General features: G+C 36.0%; 4 protein-coding genes across 6 annotated transcripts; 2 read left to right on the plus strand and 2 right to left on the minus strand.

Moving 5' to 3' along the window:
• Positions 1-82: 82 nt before the first annotated feature.
• On the plus strand, positions 83-1,063 carry LOC105455176. Its single transcript, XM_011698286.1, has 3 exons — positions 83-303; positions 412-502; positions 593-1,063. The coding sequence occupies exons 2-3, from the start codon at positions 458-460 to the stop codon at positions 1,004-1,006; spliced, it is 459 nt and encodes a 152-aa protein (XP_011696588.1). The 5' UTR covers positions 83-303; positions 412-457; the 3' UTR covers positions 1,007-1,063.
• A 406-nt stretch (positions 1,064-1,469) lies between these two features.
• On the minus strand, positions 1,470-5,279 carry LOC105455175 (activin receptor type-1). Of its 2 annotated transcripts, XM_011698285.1 has the most exons (7): positions 4,765-5,279; positions 4,185-4,363; positions 3,865-4,099; positions 3,504-3,766; positions 2,770-3,410; positions 2,437-2,671; positions 1,470-2,286 (listed from the first exon to the last, which is right to left on the minus strand). In XM_011698285.1, the coding sequence occupies exons 1-7, from the start codon at positions 4,823-4,825 to the stop codon at positions 2,149-2,151; spliced, it is 1,752 nt and encodes a 583-aa protein (XP_011696587.1). In that variant the 5' UTR covers positions 4,826-5,279; the 3' UTR covers positions 1,470-2,148. The 2 variants fall into 2 exon arrangements, with proteins under 2 accessions (XP_011696587.1, XP_011696586.1); XM_011698284.1 differs by lacking the exon at positions 4,765-5,279 and having other exon boundaries at positions 4,185-4,696.
• An 803-nt stretch (positions 5,280-6,082) lies between these two features.
• LOC105455178 (stromal interaction molecule homolog) lies at positions 6,083-14,332 on the plus strand. The gene is made up of 11 exons (XM_011698291.1): positions 6,083-6,816; positions 6,917-7,056; positions 7,160-7,279; positions 7,413-7,525; positions 7,741-7,856; positions 7,932-8,101; positions 8,208-8,351; positions 8,441-8,608; positions 8,745-9,009; positions 9,172-9,252; positions 11,624-14,332. The coding sequence occupies exons 1-11, from the start codon at positions 6,609-6,611 to the stop codon at positions 12,247-12,249; spliced, it is 2,151 nt and encodes a 716-aa protein (XP_011696593.1). The 5' UTR covers positions 6,083-6,608; the 3' UTR covers positions 12,250-14,332.
• Positions 14,333-15,457: 1,125 nt separating this feature from the next.
• Positions 15,458-24,340, minus strand: LOC105455179 (lutropin-choriogonadotropic hormone receptor). Of its 2 annotated transcripts, none has more exons than XM_011698293.1 (13): positions 24,023-24,340; positions 20,089-20,160; positions 19,891-19,962; positions 19,748-19,816; positions 19,439-19,582; positions 19,146-19,286; positions 18,953-19,018; positions 18,710-18,853; positions 18,555-18,626; positions 18,174-18,463; positions 17,720-17,839; positions 17,442-17,636; positions 15,458-17,231 (listed from the first exon to the last, which is right to left on the minus strand). In XM_011698293.1, the coding sequence occupies exons 1-13, from the start codon at positions 24,262-24,264 to the stop codon at positions 15,823-15,825; spliced, it is 3,036 nt and encodes a 1,011-aa protein (XP_011696595.1). In that variant the 5' UTR covers positions 24,265-24,340; the 3' UTR covers positions 15,458-15,822. The 2 variants fall into 2 exon arrangements, with proteins under 2 accessions (XP_011696595.1, XP_011696594.1); XM_011698292.1 differs by having other exon boundaries at positions 17,720-17,899.
• Positions 24,341-25,846: the final 1,506 nt, after the last annotated feature.

Genomic DNA, 25,846 nt, shown 5'->3' on the forward strand with positions numbered 1-25,846 from the left:
AACAAATGGTCAAATTATGTAAATAGGATTTATGAAAAAAAAATTCCTTTTAGAGAAAGAAAAAAAGAAAGGAGAAAGACGGAGAATCGAATCAAATCGAGTGTAGAAAGTGGTAGAGAGTGCAAATGAGTGCAACTGAAAGCTTCGTTCTGTTTGTTGTTTATCAAAATTTTTTCCCCACTAGCACTGAGTCACAAAATTTATAAAAAATTATTTTACTTTGAAATGGTTAAAAACGTAAATTTCTATTCGCCTAATATACATTAAAGTATATGAGAGAAAGAAAGAGAGAAGGTGTATTAGGTAATTTTAAATATAACCTTATCTAACCTAAAACTGCTTTTCTGTTTATACATGCATTATTTAAATTGTTTGATAATGCAATTATATTTATAAATTTCACGCAACAAGATGAATATTTGAGAAAAGAAAAGGAAAGATATTTATAGGTGGAACTATGTCGCACGATCCAACTCGTCGAAAAATCACAAAATCTAATGTGGTATGTAATTTATCATAGCGATAATATGGCGTCAATATTCTAAATTACATGGTCGAAAAGCTACAATTGTGATTTTGTTTTTTTTTTTAGGATAAAGCTATAAAACTTGTAATGAAGCATAACGCGGAGAGAAAAAAACGACAAAAAATGGAAGAAGTCAATGATCAGAAAGTTGCCTATTATTGCAAGAGATTTCAAGGCGATAAGAAAAGTAGGACATCGCTTGTAGGATTTTCAAAGAGTTTAACATTGTTAGAGATGGAATCTTATGTCGCCCGTCAAGATTGGAAGCATGCGTTAAATTTATTTCCTCGACTTCTCGAATGTCCCGTTGAATTAGAGCCTTTAATATGGAGATATGCATTTAGCATTATACTGCATACGAATGATCCGTCACATCTCCATCAATTTTTTGAACAATGCATTGGCAGTCGAAGTTCAAATAACAGCATTTTGTTGGAAAAGTTATTGTTATTACCTTTAAAGGATGATAATTTAAGATAATCCATTACACGATGTCAGCATATTTTGTGTCAATATAAAGTATTTGTTAGATACAAATCTATGTACAATGATTGCATTACAACTGATCATACTATATGACGTACTGTCAAGTTCCTCGTACATTCTTTAATGGTACCTCGATTATTTTTTACATAATTATACCTATATATAAACGTTGAATAGAAAAACAATTCATGAAATTATATTCCAAGTATCGTACAGTCAAATATTTTTGTAATAATCTTACACACTTCATTCATACCTATCAATTATTTCTATCTGTAATTCGCTGATATAACCAGGCTTCTAATTGTAAGATAAGAAAGACGTGTGATATTTATATAATAATTCTATTAGTAGAGATACATTTATATATTTACAAAAATCTTTTGATTATTTGTTCAAACCTTCGATGTTAGGCATTGTTACTTAAAGAATCTTTAAAGAAATATTTCAATTTAGATGAGATGTTTAAAAGGAATTTATTAGAAATAACAATATTATATGTATATCTGATATTACCGACACGATTGTATATTAGTATTTTTGTACATACAAATGTACTACTTGCTAAACTAAATTGAGAGCCATAATCATTTAGAAAAACATTCAAAATGATGTTATTAAACTTCTTAATATTATAATAAAGTGAATCGATTATGTTAAATGAAAATATCGAACACTAAAATTAATCTCGATTAGAAAAATTGTATCATTATATCATTCGCTTTTCTGCAATCAAGTAAATTATGAAAATCTATATTCTCCCCTATAATAGCTATTTTTTTAAACAAATAATCTTAGATAATCAGAATATCTAATTTCTTGTCTATTGAATAAACAAGTATTTTTTTATTTTGATCCGATCAATGCTACGAAATTATACACTTAATGCTATTATTGTTCCAGAGTAAGATAACAGTAATGGAACATAAGGCAATAAAATTCATATGCCAAACATTAACAAACTTATTACCATCATTAGTTGGATATGTCAATACACGATATTTCTTCATCTTCATGATATAACGATCTGATGACACGTGAATGTTGATTAAACTTATAATATACATGACAGGTTGGTGCAGCAATTGCAATAATAAATAGGAGGATGAAAGAGAACCCGGTAAGATGAACGCTGGTCAGTCAAGGGGTAAATGAACACGTGAATCACTAGCTGCTAATTTAACGAGTGTCTTCTTTACCCTAAGAATAGGCAGTCTGGCCGCTGGTTTCCCATGCCAACACTCCCGCATTAGCTTTCCCGTTCCAGCCAAAGTCTGCAAAAGGAACATTTGAAACTCAATTATTCATGCTAATATAATATATAATCGTAATAAGCGATAAACATAATTTAAACTTTATTTAATTGACTGTCTCAATTATGTCTTCCAGCCACTAATAAGAGTAATAGCAGAAAAATAATTTACCGGGTCAGAATGCCATCTGTTAGGAAGGGGCGGCCTTCGCTGGTCAAACGAGACCAGTTTACGCATTTCTTCTATGGAGGGTTCTTGATTGCTGCTTGGCAACCATTCGCTGTATGGCATCGCGTATTCCAAGGCTACACCGTTACTTATGCATCTGCGACAGACTTCCCATAGTATCAATCCTAAACTGTAGATATCAGCTCGTCTAAAGCTCTCTAAACATTCGACGTTTATCCTAAAAATAATATGGAATAAGCACAGCAGATTGAGATTTGGCCAACTTGTATAGTGTATGTTTAAAGCCAATTTAAAGCAAGCAATTCAAGCACTAACGTTTGATCAAGAATTTCCGGACTCATATAGCGTTTCGTTCCTTGTCGTAAGTCAAATCTGTCTGCTACGAGACGATCCTGCGTAACTGCTAACGCGAAATCGGCAATTACGCAGCCACCATTGGTTTTCACCAGGATATTCTTCGATTTGAGATTACGATGGGCCATAGCCGGTTTTCCTCTGGTTCCGCGGATCTCCGTGTGCAGATAAAGCAAACCATTGGCAATACTCAGACAAATATTGAGCGTTTGATGAGGTGTCAATGGATGCGGCGACCGATTGAGATGATCAAAGAGCGAGCCGAGAGGATGATACTGCATCACCAACCAGAGTTGAGTGCAACTGGCTCTACTGGTCATATCGCTACCGATATATCCTAGGATATTGTCGTGCCTGGACGGTAACAGTTGAGAGTAAACCTCGGTCTCTCTGGCCCATGCAGCTTCGTCTCGCGAGAAATAAATTTTTACGGCTACATTTTCGCCGTGCCAAACCCCTCTCCACACTTCTCCACCGAATCCCCCACTGCTACCGTTACCGAGACACTCTACTAAAGCTACTTGCTTAGCTAAAGTTCTTTGTACTAACAAGGGTAATCCAGAACCGGAACCACTGGTCAAACTTCGTCCATCTAAGTACTCCTGCACAAAAATAAGTTGGCATTAATTAATTAATTAATGTCTACTTGTATGCTTGCTTATGTATTGTTATGTAAGAAATGTGATGATACGTACTTTAAGTGTACTATCACCAGCAGCCGTTGCTCTAAGCTCATGCGAATTATAAGTGGCGGATGATGTAGGCGAAGAAAATGAGAAATGCATTATGGAAGGTTCAATTTCGGAATCTATAATAAGTTTATTCTGACGGGGCGGCATCGGTCGTTTTCTTCGTATTCGTTGCAACATTAGACCGAATGCGATTCCTCCAAAAATCCCGACCAGCATTCCAAGAATCGCAAATGTTAATTTTAATGCATGATATTCCTTGTCAGTATCTAAAAGCAATATATGTAAAGCATAAAAATCACTTTTAACAAATTTTAATTTTCTTCTTAAGAATGTTAATTATTTATTAGTTTAGATTATATCTTACTTGCTGTATAATCTTCCAACTTAGGATATGGTCCAACGTTACAAAAATCTGCTTGACAACATTCTATAGAGAATTGAGCACCACCTGATAGCCCTCTGATGTTCCTTTCCTTATAATGATCAACATTTTGGCTATTTTCTTTATTACACATCAATAATTTATGTTCCTCTTTTGTATAACAGCCACGGTTGACATACTCTTTACCATCAGCTTCTCTCATCGTGGACTTCCAACACTTTTGAGACAAAGTTAAAAGAAGATTTGCATAAAAGAGAAAATTCATAAGCAGAAGCTAAGCAGAATAATACAATAATTTTTACAGTGACTGCGTCGGTGCAGGTTTTAGGTGGCAAACATTCCGAGTCGTCACACACATGGCATTTAAAACGTTTTTGACTGATTGTGTTGAAACCAAGACTATGATCCAAAAGCTCAGGTGGATCTGATTTTTCATCGTCAAAAGAAATATCTTGGTCCTGTAAGGCAATCTCTCGTTCACCTAGAAAATTAATTAAATTACATATAAACAGTACATAAATAAAATCCAAAATCGGGTATAGTAGATAATTGTCTAGCATAAATGCATCTACATCAATAAAAATAATTGTAATAGAAATTTATTGGAAAAAAATTAGATAGAAGGATACACTGTATATTGTATATAAAGTTCAATTTTATAAAGACTTAATTAAATAAAGAATTAATTAATCTTATAGCCAGAACTAAGCGACATAGACGGGCAACTCTATAAAGAATTGACAAAGATATAGAAATAGACATAGTAGATATTTACAGATGTCTATGTAGAGAGAGAGAGAGAGAAAGAGAGAGAGAGAGTTACGTGTTACATGTAATTTATATTTTATTATACGAATATCGCTCGACAGTTTATCTTCATACCTGAACATAATATAAATGTCAACAAGAGTACGAAATGCGTGATAAATATAGCATCCGCCATTTCTGTGCGCGTCGAAACACTGGACTATATTCAATTCACAAGCGAAATTACATAAAAATAAATTTGTCGCGACCTCCGTGCTGCACTCGTCATCCTCGCAGCTCTCTCTTTCGATTTGGTAAAATGTTCTCAAGCGTGGAAACGCGGGAATTTGTCATTCGAGGTTTCGAGTAACGGAGCTTCTCTATTTATGTCCGACACACACATAGTTTTCGGAGCATCGATGTATTCGAGCTATATGTATTGTATGATAGAGACAGAGTCTCGCGTGAGCATCTTCTAGCTAGGAAAAGAGTGGACCTAGCCAGCGTTCCATTTAATACCGTATAATCTGTTATTTATTCTCTTTGAACTTATGTTTAATCTCTCTCACACACACGTATTCGAACACAAATGTTAAAATGTCAGAGACACGGTTTTGGGTCATGGACGTAGGAATATTTAGACATACGCGGTATACGAGTGTGTAAGCTCGTTGGAAATTGCAAAATGGAGTGTTCGGGATTCGACCAATCGGAACAAACTCGATTGGCATTATCCAGTATCATCCGATTGGCCGAAACTTAGCTTTAAATTCTCAAACTTTAAGTTCAATTTTCATACATTCATGAATTCTCTTGTCACTCCGCGAATAAATTTGCCTTCCAATAGATATTTAAATTAACGCAAATTCAATACGAAATAATTAAGGGTGCCGTCCCATATGGCAGAGATTTTTCACGTAACGCGTATTGCGAGGTTCGAATCTTCGCTAAGTGGGGTTTGAGTCTCCGCTAAATTCATAAATCATATATGTATATATGAATTTAGCGGAGATTCGAACCCACTTAACGAAGACTCGAACCCCACTTAGCGAAGATTCGAACCCAACTTAGTAGAGATTCGAACCACATTTTAGCGGAGATTTATTGAATTTATTCTCCTGCTGCACTTATAGTAGCGCGCGTGCATTCGAACTCCACTTAGCGGAGACTCAAACCCCACTTAGCGAAGATTCGAACCCAACTTAGCAGAGACTCGAACCACATTTTAGCGGGATTTATTGAATTTATTCTCCCGCTGCACTTTTATAGTGCGCGCGCATTCGAATCCCACTTAGCGGAGACTCAAACCCCACTTAGCGAAGATTCGAATCTCGCAATACGCGTTACGTGAAAAATCTCTGCCATAGGACGGCACCCTAGAGAGCTCATGAAGATCGAGCTTAATCGTGCCCTCTTCGCCTAGCCCGCGCGCGGCGCGCGCCATCGCAGTCCGATCCGGTGTGATCCGGTGTGATGATTGGTGTGAATCGGAATCGGAAGCGCTATTAGTAACCTTGGATATAAAACGTCGGAAAACATCTGATTCGGGGGGATAGCAATAGCACATAGCATAAGCATAGCAGTTAGCGCTTAGCAGTGTACTTAATTTGGCTTAATTGACGTGAGGCGCGTGCGGCGTATGTCTTCGTCCAGCTCGAATATTAACGGAGGCCACCTTTATGGGGCTAATAATATTAGCGCGTGACACAGTTATGAAGCCGTTGCACTCGTAAGTCGTAATCGGTCACCCGTCACGCTTGTGTTATGCGCTCGTCGAGATATATCGTCGTCGGTCCGAGTCTGATAATCATCGATAACCTTGAATATATTCACGATCGTGAATATCGGCAAGCGAAGGTGCGAGCGAGGAAGTCGGAGGGTCTCTCGAACCGCACCGACACTCCGCTTAGTCCGCACGCGGGATAGGCGCGAGAGGAGCTCGCGCGAGGTGTCAGGAGGAGGCTGGGTGCTAACCTAAGATGCAAACATCCGCGAGCCTCGACGCGCTTATATTACTGGGAATTCATCTGTTGTACTGGTCCCTCGGCACCGTAGCGGCCAGCGGCGGAGCCCTCGATTCTACCTCGACCTTTCAAACCAGTGCCTCGAGCACTCCACATTCCAAAATAGCAGCGTTCTCCGCCACCCTTACCGATGGATTGGCTCGAGCGGTGGCTCACGAATCTAGTGAGTCGCGTCACTCTCGCTTACTCGAAATAAACCTTTTCACTCCGAAGGCCGAGCGCACCTCGTATGCCCGCGCGGTTAACTTGTTGTTTTTGCACAGCTACAGACACCTGCAACGACGACCTAGCTTGCATCACTATGGCTTCTCACGATCGATTAGGTTTAGAGGCTATAAAATCTCTTCACAGTCAATTGGATGACGACGCCAATGGAAATGTTGATTTATCTGAATCAGATGACGTAAGGATATCTATATATCGCTTTACAACATCTAAAATATCTCAAACTAACTTGTACGCGTAATGTTTCTAAGTAAATTTACAAGTCTTTACAACTTTGACAGTTTTTGAGAGAAGAACTACAGTATGAAGCCGGTTATGAACGGAGACAAAGGGCTTTCCATCACAATGACGACATGCATATTAGCGTGCGAGAACTCTGGGAAGCCTGGTTGCGATCAGAAGTATGACATCTTTTTATGTCAATTTTTATGCTACTACTAAAGATAGCAGTACAGCTATTACCTGTTGACATTTTGTAGTATTGTATATAAAATCTGATGATTGTATATACATTGCGTGGTTTCTATATGTTAGGTTCATAATTGGACTATAGAACAAACATCGGAATGGTTAACTTCCAACGTTGAGCTTCCTCAATATGTTCCTACTTTTATACAGCACCGTGTGACTGGTGCTACGCTTCCTCGGTAAGTTTATTTAGATTTAATAAAAGAATGTTGTATGCTTTTATCTTTTATGTAGCTATGACATCAACAGACATGGTAATGTCTCATGCCAAGTATATGAGCAGTGAGATCGCCCCGTGTACACACACACACACACACACACACACACACACATATATTTATAAAAATTTTTATAAAAATATTTAAAGGTCTTTAAACAAAAACGTTTATTTTAGATTAGCTGTAAACAATATGCATTATCTTAGCAATGTTTTGGGTATCAAGGATCCTATCCACAAACAAAAAATTGCTTTAAAAGCAATGGATGTTGTTCTTTTTGGTCCTCCCAAAGGTAGTATTTGATATTATATGTGCTTTAGTATGATCTATTTATATCTTATTTAAAATTACATGTAATACTTAATAGATACTGGACATAACATCAAAGATTTGGTATTGGTCACATTATTATTTGGAGCACTTATTGGATGCTGGTACGCATATCAACAAAAGAAAAATTCGCAAAAGCATCTTCATAGAATGATGAAGGACATGGAAAGTTTGCATAAAGCAGAACTTGCGCTAGAAAATTTGCAGGTATCTTGTTCTAAAGATGTATCAGAAATTAATCTTAACAAAATTAGAAATAGATATATCTTTAACTAGAAAATTTTATTAAAATTGCATTACATACCAATTGCAGAAAGAACTGGAAAGAGCAAGAATGGAACAAGAAAGTGCGGCTACCGAAAAACAGAATTTGGAAAAACGTTTGCAAGATGAAAGCTTGGGATTACATACTTCGTACTCGGATCTTGAAGTATCACAATTGAAAGCGGAAATTGAAGTTAATACCGTTCTTTATTATATATATAAATATATAATGTATGCAAATTAATATATTCTTATCAATTTATGTATCTTGACGTTACACAGATGTTAAAGTTGGAATTACAGCGTGCTGAGGGTGAACTTGAAGACAGGTGTTGGTCACCACCAGCTGGATTGCAGCACTGGCTGCAATTGACTCATGAAATTGAGAATAAAGCGTATACGAATAAAAAGATAGCAGCTGAAAAACAACTTGAACAAGCACGTGAAGCGGTAAAAGACCTTTTTTTTTTTAAAATCATTTCATGCAATTAATTCAATATTTGTACTGTAGATTATCTCAATTAACTTAAAGGAATAAATGTATCGCATACATTATAAAGAATAAAATTTATGTATTATATTGCAGTGTGAAAAATTGCGAAAGAAACGTTCCAGCTTGGTAGGTGCCTTTGTTTCGACTCACGGAAAGTCTATCGATGAGGTTGATAAGAGCATAGTTGAAGCAAGAACTGCATTGAATGAACTAACAAATGAATTGAAAGAAAGAGTACATCGTTGGAAACAGATCGAATTACTCTGCGGTTTTAATATAATTAACAATAATGGTTTAAATTACTTAGAGACAGTTTTATACAGAGGAACACCAAATGGTAGAGGTCTTGGACTAAGAGGTATCTAACCCCCCATAATAATATAATAATTAAAACATAATAATGTATTAATTATCGTTTCTTGCTAAAAGATTGTAATTGCCAGACGAATAATATTCGTAAGCTTTCAATGATTTTACAGTTTTGTAAAATTCTAAAGGATTTCTATGTAATATATTACAGGACGACTCAGTAGCCAAGATGATTTAGATGATGAGGCAAGTTCTGTGTACACACCGTCGTCGGTCAGTGCAGTCACTGCAGGTAAGCTGGATACGGATTCCAATGAGTACTTAGATTGATGTACCAATGCTCATTTTATTGTTATCATTGTGGCCTGTTTATATGTTGTATACACGTGCGCGCGCGTGCGCGCGAACACACGCATACATCGGCCACATGGTATTGAACCCTTTTTGACGATAGTTTACTAATGAGTTGAATTCTGTGTTTAATAATAGAGAGAATATTTTTTGTAGCATTGATAACTTTATACCAATAACAAATATAATAACAGATATATAGCATTATACAATTTCGGTAATTAACATTGGAATATCATGTGCCTTAGGTGTACATCGTAACCACTATGTAATAACATGGCTAACATATGCATATGAGGAATGCGAAATGCAATCCAATTTTGCATATGTTGCCTAATAAATAAGAGATTATACAACAAGTAATAATAAATGATGCCATTATCGTGCCAATATATGCCAATGTATTTATACATTTTGGATATGTGACATATGAGACAGAAAGTAAAAATTAATTTTATAAATACTCATGTGTGAATCGGTTAATAATAATAAAACTAAAGAAGATTGATATATTAAAACAATGCTATGGCAAAATAATATTGAATTTATAAGTAATGCATAAATGGGAGTTATGGAAGCTACTGTGTCTATGTATGTATTATATTTTGTTTTATGTACAATCAGCTATTTTAGCTATGTTTATCATTTTTTTTTAGAGGGACTATGTTTTTTCTTAAGATATAATCTTGATGATTTGATTGATATTTATTAAGTAGCAAAATAAATCTCACATAAATATAGTGTTTTTATTATAAAATAAAACTTAATTGCCATAAAGAAAATTATTAATTTTATGAATTAAAAAAAATCTAATTACGCAAGGAATATGATTTTTTTTTAATATTTAATTACATTCCAGTTATATGTTTATTACACACGTTATGACATTAGTATTAGATTTGATTGCAACATGTACATGACAATAGCTCAAGGATTAATGATTGAAAACCTATTAAAATATTATCTACTTATATGAATATGACAAAATAAAATATAAAATTGTACATAATAACAATATACTGTTTTATAAATGTACATAGATACGTATTTTACAGTCAAAGTTATACATATACATATATATATATATATATATATATATATATATATATAATAAAATACAGAAAGAATCCATGAAAAGATGTGCAATAACTTTCTATTATAAGATACCGTCGACAATCAATGTATCATGGGCATTATACATCTAAATAAGATATATGTATACATGTACAATATTTTTAGGATTGATTTTATTAACATTAACTGAATTGTGTGCATATTGAAAAAAAAAACTTTGTCTCAAATAATGTTGTGTCAAATGTGACATTTTGTTATTTCCAAGGGATCAAAAAATATCAATAAAATCTAGTTGTAAACGATTACCAATTAAGGCTTAAATTGTTGCTCCTAAAATAATTTTTGTAAGCCATGTATTGTTTTGTCAAAGAAATCATGCCTTAGAATGTTCCATATGTGTATATTACATTGAGTTTAGTGAGTTTTTGATTTTATAAAGATTATATAACACATGGCGTTATTTTTCTGTATGAAATTTTCAGTAAACGCTATTAATAAATTCAAGTGAGCTTGAAAAAAATACAAACATGTGGACTTGTTAATATGACCTATATTGAACTTTAGTACTCCGATTTGCTGCATGTTTTTCATTTCAAATCCTGGCGCACATTAAATTACTCGCATAGTATTAAATTAAATAATAGACAGTCAAAATATGTATGCTTACACGCATACTTATTTAAAACTATAATTCATCGATTTTCGGATCTTATTATTTTCTGGTGATTGCAACTTCGCAAAGATTATCATCTGTAGTATTTGTAGTTTAGATAAAGAAACTTAGAAAAGTGGACTGGTACTAACTAACGCAGGAAACTAATCGATTAAAAAAATTATCTCGTAAAGAAAATAAGTGGTCAAATTTGAGATTATATATACTGTATATATTGATGATAAATTATACGAAAAATGATTCTGAATGCAACTGAACGATGAATTACATAAACTTTACTCTAAGTGCAAGCTTTATTTTGTATAATGCACACACACATAATTCTAATTTACTACATATATTTTAATATGGAACCAATTAAGAAATTAATTAAAATGTAAAAGAGGACTTCTGATGACACGAGTCTCATAATTTCCAATGTGTTAAAGCGGTGCATGAGAGAATCAATTTTTCTACTGTATACTTGGCAACGCAAATTGCAGCTTTCATTAGTACCATTGTCCTTTTGATAGTGATAAAGAAAGGAATTTGCATTTTGGACATCATACACTTGGCATATTCGTAGGTATTTTGGAGAACTCAACGTGGAAGGAGTCGTCAATACCACCGGGTGGTCGAACATTTGGAAATGAACTCTCCGATTCTTCAAGCAGCGAAGCGGAGAAAGAAACGCACGGGTTCGTCCATTTTGTACTAGGTGATGGACCGGAAGAGCCTGTTGGAGCCTCCGGAAAGATTGCGCCGTACAAAGAAAAGTCCAGCATTGTACGTTCTTATAGCCAAGACACAAACATATTGGTCAACGAGGATAAAACTTCGTTGTTTCTGCCGAAAACGTCGTATTCGGAAAATTCCCTTGCTGTCTCGGATAAGTCTAATTATCATCCTGCGACAACATTGACGAATACAATGATAGCGGGGACGGTGATGACGACGGCGACGGCGACGGCGACAGCGACGGCGACGACGACGATGACGACGATGACGACGACAACGACAACAACGATAACGACAACTGCAACTACAACGGGCGCTAAAAAAATGTTTAAAGAATTACCTACGGTAATGTCAGTCGACGATGAGACGCTCTCAACCGATTCCAATTCTACCGCCGACAACGATGAGCTTAAACGAAGGCGCAGGAAGCTACACTTTCCAGCTTTTAGGAAGAACAAAACTAAAATTACGTGATGCCCGCTAGTCACATAATCTCCTTGTTACTTAATTGCTATCCGTTACAATCGCAGTTGTAATCGCGACATGCACTTAAGAATTATTTGATCAGTAATTATTAATTATTAGTTACTATTATTCACGTGACACACACACACACACACACACACAAACACATACATCTCTCTTTCTCTTTATCTCTTCTTCTGTTTGCCTTTTTTTTCTTGTGCGCGCGTATAAACTCACAGAAATGTAATGATTATTTAGGATGTTTGACGCCCCGGTGTTCCTTCTACTTTGCCAAACTTACGCTATGCGCTAAATAATAATAAAACATGAGTCAACGGATACACCACGGAATTAAGACATCCGATAAGACCTAGATAAATAGATTTTTAGAATTGCAATATTGAAAAGTTTTAATATTATGGCAATATATATTTTCGGTATGTACTTTTTAGGAGGACTAAAATGTTCTCCAAGCCGCAAACTTTTATGAAGTAAGGATTTTTTCACGATGACATTAGTAATAATAATAATAATAATATTAATAATAATAATAATAATTGTTAGCGTAATCTTTTTTTATCGCGATATAATTCCATAGTTTTAGTCATCGTCTAAGTACTGGGCTGGGCACAAATTCAATGTCAAAAGTACTCTTGTCTGCATGTCATTTGCTCTTACGTCATCATATTATGAATAATACGCAAAGACCTGTATCGCAACAAGAATATCTGCGTAAAACGAAGTTACTAAAATTATTATTAATTCTCGTACCGTCCGTATATACTGGCAATAATACCTACACGTGTTTTACTTCGGCACTTTGGCAAAGCGAAAACATTTTAATACAAATTTTATACATTTATATCACATACACGTACTCGTAAGTAGATTGTAAAATACTGTACAAGATTTTATCTCAAGCGCGCGCTTAAAACAATTAGTTATAGCAAAATGATTTTTTCCCCACATCTCTTACAAACATATCCTATAACCGACAACATTGGGATTTCTATTTGAATCCTTGTAATTTTCTATTATCCAAATTACATCTTCAAACTGTAGGAATATTTATGCAAGAACATGTAATAACAATCGTCAGATAAATTTGTCTTAAAAGATTAGCTATACAATCATATAGATTTTTCAGGAAATTTAGGTTGTTTCAGAGTGAATGCCATTTCAAAGCCCTATCTTCTTTCCATATGTTTTTGCTTCGAACCGTGATGCCACTAGAACGTAATTATATTATTGTGTACATAGACATAATTAATAAGATATTTTGACATCATAATACTTGACCTTCACTTATATGCACTCAGTTTAGAAAATGGCTTATATCATATCAGGATGTGGCTTATATCATAGCGAGGCTGGGACTCCGTAATTTTAGTAATTTGTTAAAAAATTATCATTGTTATTTTACGCTCGCACGAACGCGTAAATATATAATTACGTAACTATTTCTCAACATACTAGATTTGTTTGCAAATGATGATGTTTTGGCACGTTAGTTTTTGTCAGTGGTGTTGAATCCGATTATTCCTTTGTATGCTCAAATACGTTAGTCGCACGATTTTTATCTTTACCACAAAATTGTTTTGAGTGACTTCGGTAAAAAAAAATTTATAACTTTATGACTAGACTGACACGTCTCAATTTCAGTATAAAAATTCGAAACATTTCACATAATTTGATTAGTAATTTGTCCGAGCGTTCAAACTTGTTCTTTTGTGCTGAAATTTCTATTTAAATCGAAAGATTATCAATTTTATTATTATTGCAAAACGATAAATATACGTAAAATAAATATGAGACTGAAATGTGTCAGCTTTGTCATGCAGTGGTCGCTATAACTCTCCACAAAATGTTCTTCCTTAGAGATTTTTGAAGCAATGAATTTATATATATTTATAAAGGACAGTTTCGAAGGCTATGTACAATATATCTCTATGTTATTTTTGAAATGAATGATCTGACCTTATTACTTGTTAAGCAGCATATGTAAAGTTATACGAAGATTTATTTCGCATTACGCGCCATATAAATCTTCGTTGCAGTTGAATATTTATACAAATAGATAATTTAATTAGTATATTGTTATTTAAATTATTATATTCTTGGTACAAGATTACGATATTGCTTGCAAATACATACAGCACGTCTTCCTTGAAAGTGACATTTTACAAAAATAAATGAACCGTTTAAAGAATTGCCAAACAAATAATAACCGCGGACATACCACAATATGAAATAAATAGAATCACGTTGAAACATTGTGGTTTTTTTCGTATGGATTTTATGACATTTGTTTTATAATTTGCATTATATTAATTTTGTTTCTATTATTTTACACACTTTAAAAACCAACCAATTGCCGATCAAAAAATACTTATTACCAATCGATCAATTTTTCATAAAGATTTTATTCGATTTTATTTAACATCACACATGCTATTATTAACTATTTCTATCAAACCACTCGACAAAATTCACAATTATCGATTAATCCTTTCGATATTATCAATTGAATTCGTTTATGCAACTTATATCTTGAAATGTAAATAATGGTTTGTACAATACGTACGAGTTCACGCTTGATAACGATGAATACAATGCCGTCCATATACAGTAAAATAATATAACCTGCCAATATAAATAAGCACCAGACTCAAATACTGCGTAAGAGGTAAACTGCGATTTGGCTCAAAATCTTATACCTAGGACGGTAAAACTGTTACGATAGTTTTTGTATGGATTTATTTATTACATAAGTCATAACATCATTCATTACGTGTGCATATATATTATCATTATATATATATATATATATATATATATATATATTTAATGATATTATATACGTATATAGAGTTTGATGTACAACAGCTATCGAACGACTACTGGCTACTGAGACTAGTAGCTAAAACTCTTTGACCCACGATCGGTGTAAATGGTACAGAGTTAAAAAACTCATCAGTCTTATAACATAAAAGTATAAATATATAACAAATACGTAGATATACATGTATGAACGGACGGACTACTTCGTTAGACGTTTATACAATTAACTAAAATGGATTAGTGTCGATTTGACATCCGAGATAAATCTGATTACGTTTCGTCGCAAGAACAATTGCACGTATTACATAAATTCGCCAATTAGTTCTTAATAACGCCGGTTTATATATTCCATTGATGTTCCATTGGAAAAACATACTTCGTTTAAAATAGATGTATTACGATTATAAATAACAACATTAAATAACAAAACAGAAACGTATTTAAAACCGTATCGTGATAAATATAATCTTTATATAACGTCTAGCACGTTTTCGTTGCTTATTTCACTGAAGCAACAATTCTAAAGATTGTATATACGTACATACGTATATACAAAATGCCATAAATATAAATATATACGTACATACATATAGCTACACGCTACGCAGGTATACCAACGAAGAAGTTGTTAATACTGAATTTGTCGAAGAATCTGCTCGACGAGCATACATTAAAAAAATGCGACGCATATTACATATGTATAATACACAAAAATATACATATAGTTAGAGATAGAAATATTTAATTCGTCGGTATATTCTCGTCGTCTTGCTGATCACTGGTCTCAGCCGCGGAAGGTATCGTGGCGAGTAGTCTAACGGCCAGCCTTCCCGGGGATCCCGGAGGTTCCGGTTCCTGAATGGCCAGTTGACGAGTCAGTCGCGGCTTCGGTCTAATCGGTCTCGGCGTATTACGCGCGCTAATTTCTAGAGAGGCACTGGATCTCGAGATGCGCCAGGTACTGGTGCTGGCAGTGGTCGCGGAACCGGAAGAGTCGTTGCGCGAGGAACTTAAATTCGAATCCTGCGATGGTTTTCGAGTGATCAGCCAGGAGGAAGTCCTCCGTTTTGGATCTAGCAGTCTGAGCGGAATGCCGCAGTGATGCGTCTGTCGCCAAGAATCTGATCTGGACGAGGAGAAATTCTCGCTGGATGACACCGAGGACGCTCGCTTGTGCTGCTTCTGTTGAATCTGGGCAATCTGATAGGCGTATTGATCGTTACGCGCGTGCCGCGGTCGGGAGTCGCGTGTACACGGCCAGAATATTCCAGCGCTCCACCAACGATAAGATGAGCAACGGCTTCCAGTTTCCAGGAATCTCGAATTACAAGTGCACGGTGTTTCAAGTCCCTGATTCTCTCGCGATGACCGATCGACGAGACTGTTTGTATTGGCGGGCGTCTGCCGATTGCTAAAATTCGAACTGTGCCGGCACCTACCGATACCACGGGTTACGCGCGACTCCTCGATTGCTTTGCATATCAACACGCAATCCTTCTTAAATTGTTTTGTAAGAATCGCGTATAGGAAGGGGTTGCAACAAGAGTTGAGCGGTAGCACGAATACCGCGAAAACTTTCGCTTGCTCTAGAGACACTAGCTGCAATCCGAAGGTCGCGGTGAGAGAAAAGAAGGCTATCGGTGACCAGCAGAGAAAATCGGTGAAGACGAGCAGCGCCATTCTTTTCGCTATACGAGAATCGTTCGAATTCCACGCCTGAGAGCCTCGTATCGCGCAGTACATCTTCAAGTAGCACCCCATTAATATCAGAAAAGCTACTCCGTTAATCAGCATGAGAAATACCACGTATGCGAGTGCCGCGCTGCCATTAGTTTCGAACGGCAAGCAAATAGCGAATTTTCTGTAATCCGAAACTCCCAACAACGGCAGGCTCGCCATGGACAGAGCGAAACACCAACCTATCGTCATAATGTAGCCAGCATGCTTCAAGGAGAGTCGCTTGTTTAGATGCATCGCGTGCGTTATCGCGTAATTTCTTTCCAAAGTGATCACAGCAAGGGTATACACGCTCAGTTCGGAGCTAAGGACTCCCAGGAAGCCAGCCAGCTGACATCCAGCCGACATTTGCCACGGTATCGCGTACATTCGAAACTCTCCTAATGTCGATGCATCAACAACAGCCAATAAACCTAAAAAAAAAAACAAACAAAAAAAATACACATCGCTCGTCGAATACAGATCTCTTCTTGAGGAAGACAGATGTAAAGATCTTCCATCAGTTAGTACAACCGATATATATATACATACAATAGATGCATATATGCACGAATAACACGTACAATTAGATACACAATAACGTTAACATTGGTAAATATTGGAGAAAGACAAGAGAAAATTACCTAGATAAACACCCATGAAAAAATCGGCAGCGGCTAAATTGCAGACTAAAAATCGTGGCACATCCATTTTGCTTCTCGAGAATATCAAGACGAATACTACAGTGCCATTCCCGAGCATGGCAAGAAGGAAGACTATCCATACGCCGCACCGTAAGGTCCACCAGTCAAATAAATCTTGGCACGGTAGGAAGGGACCTGAAAATTTCACATGCATATTATACATATTATACATGTACGCACACATATACATATGCGAATCATTCAACTGTCTGACGTACCGGGTTGTGGCAAGCATTGGATACGAGAGGGTACACTCCGACTCGTCGATGTCGTTCGACCATTTAGATTCTCGAAGTAATCCTCTACGTAGGAAGGCAGGTTTCCGGGGTAAGTAAAATCTGAACCAAAGTTAGCCCAAAGTTCATTTATCTGCGATCCGAATTTGTCGGTCAAGTTATCTAAAAAATGTTATCACTTCAGTGCCGCAAAGATCAATGATGAAATGTGATGCGATGATACGAGTGATGAATGAAAATATTTGCTCTTTATACGCGTATCCAATAATCTCGCAGGCTACTCAACGACCGAATTAATTAATTCACAGTAGATGCTTTGCAGCAATTAAGTGTTAAGTAAATAAGGCATGATAAGCATCGAAAATATGAGATAAAAGCTGCAAAAAAGGTTAATGCACGAAAAAAAAAAAAGAGAATATAGAGAAAAGTTACTTACCCAACTGCGGCCAAATATCGCTAAATGTCGAATTCCATAAACTAGTATCGAAATCATCGGTCGGAAATAAAATTGATTCTTGCACCGGCGATTTTGTGACCGATTCCTCTATTTCAAGTGAGAGAAACGAGCAGCAGTGGTAAGCGTATGACAGCAACATTGTTTGTACTCGCGGAAATCTTTCAGGAGATGGGAATTCTCGCAGTGCAGGATTATTAAACGTTTTAAGATGCAATAATCCTGCAAGACCTCTTATCGGCAGTGTAGGGAAAACATTATTTCCTAAATTCCTGTAAATAAAAATCTGTATCTTATAATTACGTTCAAATCGATTTGTAAAAATATTGATTTATAAAACACATTCTGTATAGATGTACTTACAAGTCCTGTAACCGTTTTGTTTCTCTAAATGCATCAGGATGTATGTATTCGATATAATTATTCTCCAAGTCTCTAAAATAAATATAAATTGAATATGAATTATTAGAAACACATAAAAATCAAAGCTTGAGTCGAACAAGTCTTACAAAACTTACAAAACTTGGAGTCTAGATAATCCGGTGAACGCGTCACTGGAAATGCTTCGCAAGTTATTATTGGACAGGAGAAGATCGTGTAACATATTTAAACCTTTGAAAGCATCGTCGGGTAATATAGAAATCATGTTACTAGCTAAATCCCTAAAAAAATCAAGATTTGTATTACACTTACACTGTCTTCGATATTTAAATGTATTTCATATACTTATATTATATTTGCGTATTACGTTACATACTTACAAAACGCGAAGTTCATTACAGTTTCGTAAATTTGGTATCTCCGTTAAAAAATTGGATTTCATATCGCTAAAAACAGAAATACGACGTATGTAGAGTCATGTTGATAGTGATTATTGATAAGAAAGATGTAACAGATAATTATAAAATAATACTGTTACAGATTTTTTTACTAAATAATTTCGATTAAACTTACAGACTTTTAAGTTTCGGACATTGACGACAAAGATTAGGAGGAACCTCCTTCAACTGGGAACGATCTAGTCTCAATACTTCCAAAGAGGCTGCTCCATTTAGATTGGGAAAAAGTTGCAATTCCTTCACATTCGACAATATTCTATAATTGATGGAGAAAATTTCAAGTTATATATACTAATGCAGCACACAATTTTGTTTATCGAATAAATTATTTATCGTGTAGGCTAATCTCTTCGTAGATGCGGATAAAGACACAGTAGGTATGTATGTGGTTGGAAATAAATTACTTACAATTTACGAAGTTTGCCAAGATTTTGGAAGGTTTCGTCGTGTATCTCCTTAATAGGATTTCCGCGTAAGTCGAGCGACACCAAATTACTAGCGTGGCGTAATGCATCTCTCGCGAGTTTTTCTATTTTGTTATTCGATATAGACCTAAAGAGATACATAAAATGAGAGAGAAAATTCATAAAAGTACTGCCGTACTCGTTGTCAGATAATGTTGAGAACAACGCGTTATCTCACGTATGAGTAGCAAGATGAAAAGAATTTCAATCAGAAAACTAATAGAAGATTTTATATACAAATATAGACACTTACAATTCTTCGAGGCTAAGTAGATTTACTGCAGCAGTCGGTATCTTTGTTAAATAATTTTCATCGAGTTCCCTGAACATAAGACGAACGAAAGATATTATGTACATTTTTACAGATAAATAATAATTTATTTTTCATGTACTTACAATATATGAAGGTTTGCTAAGCTTATAAACGCGTCGTCATGAATGGCACGTAGATGATTACGTCGAAGAAATCTAAAAATAAAAATATAAAATCTGTATAGATGTTGCGTAGCGTAAAAGTAAGTATTTTATTTTCTCAGATTCTATAGTATTTTTTCTCGTTATTTCACGATTATTACGTGCGTGTAATATACTTACAAAATTTCGAGATTGGGAAATCGATAGAAAGCATTTATTGGAATGTCCGTTATATTATTGTTGGTCAAATCACTGAAACAATTACGAAACAATTCTATAAAATTGCGAAATTACGACAAGATATTCGCAATAAAAAAAAAAAAAAAACAGTAAAGATGTAACACAGTTTATGTCACATTTTTATTAAAAAACAAGAAGCTATTTTTTGTTTAAACTAGAACAAAACAGATATAAATACAAATACAAATATTATATTAAATATCTCATTACTTTTATATATCTCTTACATATATCTCATGTCCTATCTAAAAAAAGGCATGTTAAGTCGATAACTTTCATTTCTCGTCTTATACTTTTTTCTTTCAGGTATCAGCAAAATATTATAAAAAAAATATTATAATACTGCTAACAATATCTTTTGTAATCAACAAATATGTCGAAACATGCTTTTTACAATGATTAAAAGAAAAAGGAATTAAAGAAATAAAGTAGCGATAGAAGGAAAAAGTGTAAAAGTTTTGAAACGAAGAGAATTAAATTCATTGGTCTTCATGTCCCTTCACCTTCGTGTGTTACATACATAATTGTCATTGTTAGATGCTGTGTCTAATTATCACAGCGAATAATTACATACAGCATTTGACAATTACATACAGTATGTAACATACGAAGGTGAAGGGATAATGTAATATTTAATAAAAGACCAATGAATTTTATTATTAAAACAAATCTCAATACATATAATAACTGTCAAAACATGTAATGACAGCCGCTCAACGAAAAATCAACAAATAATTTGAGAAATGCAAGTTATCGACTTAACATGCCTTTTTTAGATAGGATATATGTAATAAGATGCAAAAGGAAAACGTTAACGGGTAAAGAGAGTCATCGCGCGAACAATGCCTTTTAAAAATAATTGTTTCACGAGAGATATGATTTCGAGAAATCGTTGCACTCGTAATGATGGATTGTGCTCGCGCTAGGGCGAGAAAACAGATAATTGTGACATCTTGTTAATAATTCTATCGTCCCACCGAAATTGAAACTAGCTAAAGCTACATATTAGAAAGAGTAACTAAAATTTATATAAGAGAACCAGCAATTTCGTCGGCTTTCAGCTTATAATTAGACTATTCTATTGTTAATCATGCATCAAAATATGTTTTTCTCATCAATATTGATGTATGACAATTATCCCAGACTCGATCAGATATAGATCTACCTCATTTCGACGGATATCGAAATCGAAATGAGCAACTTGTAGAAATAAGACCCATAAAACATTGATTAGAAAGAAATGACGTAGCGCTTTTGCACGGACATAGTACGGATGAAAAAAAGATGAGACATAATATTGAGAAAACTATAGCGAAGACATTTTTACTCTTGGCGTCGCGTGAACGTGAATCGAGAAGAACAGACCGAGGGTGCGTGGATTCTGGCCCATTTTTATGAGTCTTTCGACCTCCTTTCGACTCAGGATGGATCGATGTCTACTTATCCCGTTTACCGAACGGGATGAAGAGAGATATAGTACGGCATTCTACGTAACAATAAAGACAGAAAAGCTCATTATACATTGAGCAATTAATGACATAAAATTTGAAAGAAAAGAAAAAATGTGTGTGTCTATATAACGAAACCGACAACATTATTAACAATAGAAATAATAAAAATAAACAAATATCAATAACACGAAATCTATATAATGTGTTTGTGTAAGATTATTGTTATAAAGGGAATGGCTGTAATGAGTATAAATTTATACATGACAATTTTGCTCGCACGCAACTACTATCCACGGCCTTACATGACTTATTGTAATGTATATAACGCAGCTCTCTTTTCTCTTTCTTATTCCTAATTCTATCTATTCAGCATTTTTCGAAAAATTACATTGTGATCGTTTAATATTTTGCGCTCAATTTTAAATGTTGGCAAACATTTAATTCAAGTTTTGATAGAAATATGGAACGATCCGCAGTTGCTCGCGATGTACACGTTGTGTCAGTGAGCGTACAGTATTTTTCCTCTCGTCCATTCGTCTTAAAATAGAAAAAGCATAAGCAGTGGCGCCTTACGATACTTTGACGCATGCTTTTTTTAAAGTTCCAACGGCACTTTCTCGACGCGCACGAACATTGGGTTCTAATTATGCTTTCGGGATCATGATTCCGTTACAGGTGGGCCTTTGAAAACTTTCGATATTTTATACTCAAGGACAGTTTGAATTTACCAATCTTTGTACTCCTAAGGTACAAAGATTCCCTTCGGGAATATTATATATCTGTACGACATCAAAAATATATATTTACATCACACATATATCGTTATAAAAAAAATCTCATTCATCGCGTTATAGATAAAAAAAAATGCAAAGTATTACTTTCAGAGAAAAGCTTACTCGATATTATAGAGTTTTCATAATAATATACACGATTGGTCCAAAACAGTGCTTACAAATCTTGGTTGCTTTTACCATTCGCGCGAGCAAAATTAATCAAGTTTGAGAATGGAATTATTTTTGCAATAGATGTCATGGTCGTACCGCGTCGTGAACGTGAAAAGAATAATGAATGGCACACTTTTCGTATACTTACGATTTTATTATTATTATTATTATTACGATATTACGATATTGTTACGAAAAAAATCATTACAGCCGAAATGTTATTGCGTCTGCAATGTATAAAAAAATTAATAGATTAAGATAGAACACCCTACGACTAACTGCAAAAGAGAAGCGACGCAATAACAATTCCAAGGTATTACACGTCTATTCATATCTTTTTACTTTTTTATTTTGTCAGAAAGGGGCCGGAGACAACCGCAATATCGAAATATCTCGCGGTAGCGGAAGCCGAACTGTTACTTTTCAAGGAGGCAAGCGAATTAGATCGATTCGCAGTTTTACGCAAGTATCGATAAAGTCACGAAAGTGAAATGGCATTTTTTTTATAGGCACCCATTAGACGATAAAACTGCGACTGCAGGTCGTGAAAAGAAGCGAAGTGGAGTCGAGAACCGTGCAGCCACAGCAAATAAGTCTTGCTCGTTCGCTTGATCCTAAATCACCAACTACAGAATATCGACTGTCATTCCGTTCGATATGTAGGTCGCGTCATGGTGTATTATACCTATATATATTAAGAATATGGCGTTACTTTTATATTGTTCGATCGAAAGTTTTCGCCTGATTATTTTACGACAGATACCGTCGAGGAAAACGATAAACTAGAGAAGAAATTTGAAAAGAATACGTGTCGAAGATGAGTCATTTACATTCATTCGAAGCATCGCTCGTCCGCTCTCATATGTCTTTCGCTTGTCGCGAAATCCGTCATGAATAGTTAAAGCAAGGATACAGAGCGATTTTTTTTCAGTTGTATATAGACACGACGGAGATTCGCAAGGCCTAGAATCGTATGTAGGGCGTGCGATGACGAGGGTCCGGGTTACGTTTTACCTTCTAGCCTTCTAGTTGCAACTGTAAAGACAAATTTACGCAACACTATGCACATCCGCGTAAAATGTCATTTTTCTTAATATACGGCATTCTTAATATAATTTAATGTAATTAGTGCGATGGATGTTTTTATTTTCGAAAGCGTAAGCAAATTAGGTAGAACGTATAACGGAAAGCGATCGCGAATGCACTTGCTATTTTATATAAGAAAAGTTGGCATCGCGCGCGAGGGCATCATTTCGCGAAATCGAGATAGAGATGTAGAAAATCGGAGAGCCCATCTCGGCGACAACGTAACAATTAATAAGTAACAGACGGATTGCGCGCAGATAGGTATATGTATCCTCTCGCGACAAGAGATTCCCTTCCGTTACACTTTCCAATTCAATTATCCATCAATCTCTATACTCTCTCTAGTTGAGATTGGCGCAAAGCGCGCGCGCGCGCGAGTTGTACCATACTCACATCTTTGTAACATTAGCAGGAACAATGGTCTTTAACAGATCAACGTTGTAGACGAGCTCAATGGAGAGTAGATCGGCGCCGCGGCACAACAGCTCCCGTCCATCAGCGATGACATTACAGCTCGACGGGATTACATCCGGTGCATCGCTCCGGCAGCAGCGGATCCGCCAGAAGAGGATGATCCAAGCCAAGATGCAGACCGCTATCCCGCTATTCCCACTCCGACGAGACCGCGTGCACATACCGGCCGACCCTGTACGTGTCTGCCCGCGTAACTCGCTTTCGCAGCTCTCTTTCCCACTGGGTACGACGCCGCGCCCAGGGCGAAGTCACCTCACCATTCTTCCTCGCGCCGCTGTCCTTCGACGTCCGTACGTCCGCGGTCCACGTCCGGGCACGCGTGCACGCGCGCGACCACCCGCGTCAACGCGAGCACCCCCATAAGGAGCTGCCGTTGTCGCCGTCGCCGTTGTCGTCGTCGTCGTCGTCGTCGTCGTCGTCGTCGTCGTCGTCGTCGTCACCGACCACTACCACCACTGTCACCACCGTCCTCTCTGCTGCTCGACTACTATATTGCTACCGTAGGCACTGCACGCACCACCACCGCCGCCGCCGCCGCCGCCGCAGCCGCCGCCGCTATCACTTGACAGGGGAAGAAAACGGTCGAGGTGACAGCGACTCCTCCTCGACTACTTACAATTAGTTCGAATATTGCAATCTCTCTCTGGTTCCAAGGAAAGACTCCACCGTTCGCTCCGCGGTACATTCACCAACTGCTGATCCCATCCAATCCCATCCGATATTACGCGCGGCGCGGTGCCTACGGATTTCGTATATCGTGCATCCCCCCCTACCCATCTCGCCATCCTGTCCCCCAACACCCACCCTGAATCACTCGACTTTCTCGACTCGATCCTGCTGTATGTATATATATATACATACACGTGCGCCATGCCGCCATGTGAGATGCGACGGCGACGATGCCGCAGAGATGCCTTCAACAGTGAAGGTGGAGGCTGATCCGATAGACTCATTCGGTTGTATTTGACCGGATAGCGTCGACTATTAAGAATGGAAATTATTATGCGTACAATATGTATACCTACATATTTTCCTACATATTATCACTATTATCACAACTTACGGTCGATACTCATCCTTTTTGGGCTACTGTCTCATATATTATATAGCTCATATCTTTTTATAGCCAACTCTTTAAATATCTTAATTTCTTCCTTATTTCTACATATATCGTTATTTCCTTCCTGTGTAAGTTGTAGCCATGGTAAATTATGTCAGAAGCAGGAAGCGAGAAACACAAAATTTTCACTAAGCCCTGCAAACCGAATTATAATTGTTATTTAGTTCTTTCGTACCGCGTTTAATTACGTTTGATAATATATACAGACTGATAAGATATATCGAAACATATAATCTCATTGTGGCCTTCAGAATAAATTTTAGATAATATAAAATAAAGCAGAAAATATTACTACCTAATAGCTTTTTCAAGGTTATATACATTTTGTGTGAAACGACAGAAAAACTTTTGATACGTATATATATATATAATATATACACATCTTCAAGGCGGATCACCGATCCTTGCGCGTACATACATACTTCGTCTCAAAATACAGCATAGCGTATTAATTTTTCAATTATTAATTGCAAACTAATATCGAATATACTTTCTGTAATGTCCTATTTCGAATTCTCGCAATTTTACTAAATATGTAAATATATAATGTCGGTAAAATAGATACACACGGTGCATCACGGTACGAATGTAGTATAGTCCTGCCCTCTTCAGCTATTTTCTGA

Source organism: Wasmannia auropunctata, unplaced genomic scaffold (genome assembly GCF_000956235.1).
Source record: "Wasmannia auropunctata unplaced genomic scaffold, wasmannia.A_1.0 LD335921.1, whole genome shotgun sequence".
Taxonomy (NCBI): domain Eukaryota; kingdom Metazoa; phylum Arthropoda; class Insecta; order Hymenoptera; family Formicidae; genus Wasmannia; species Wasmannia auropunctata.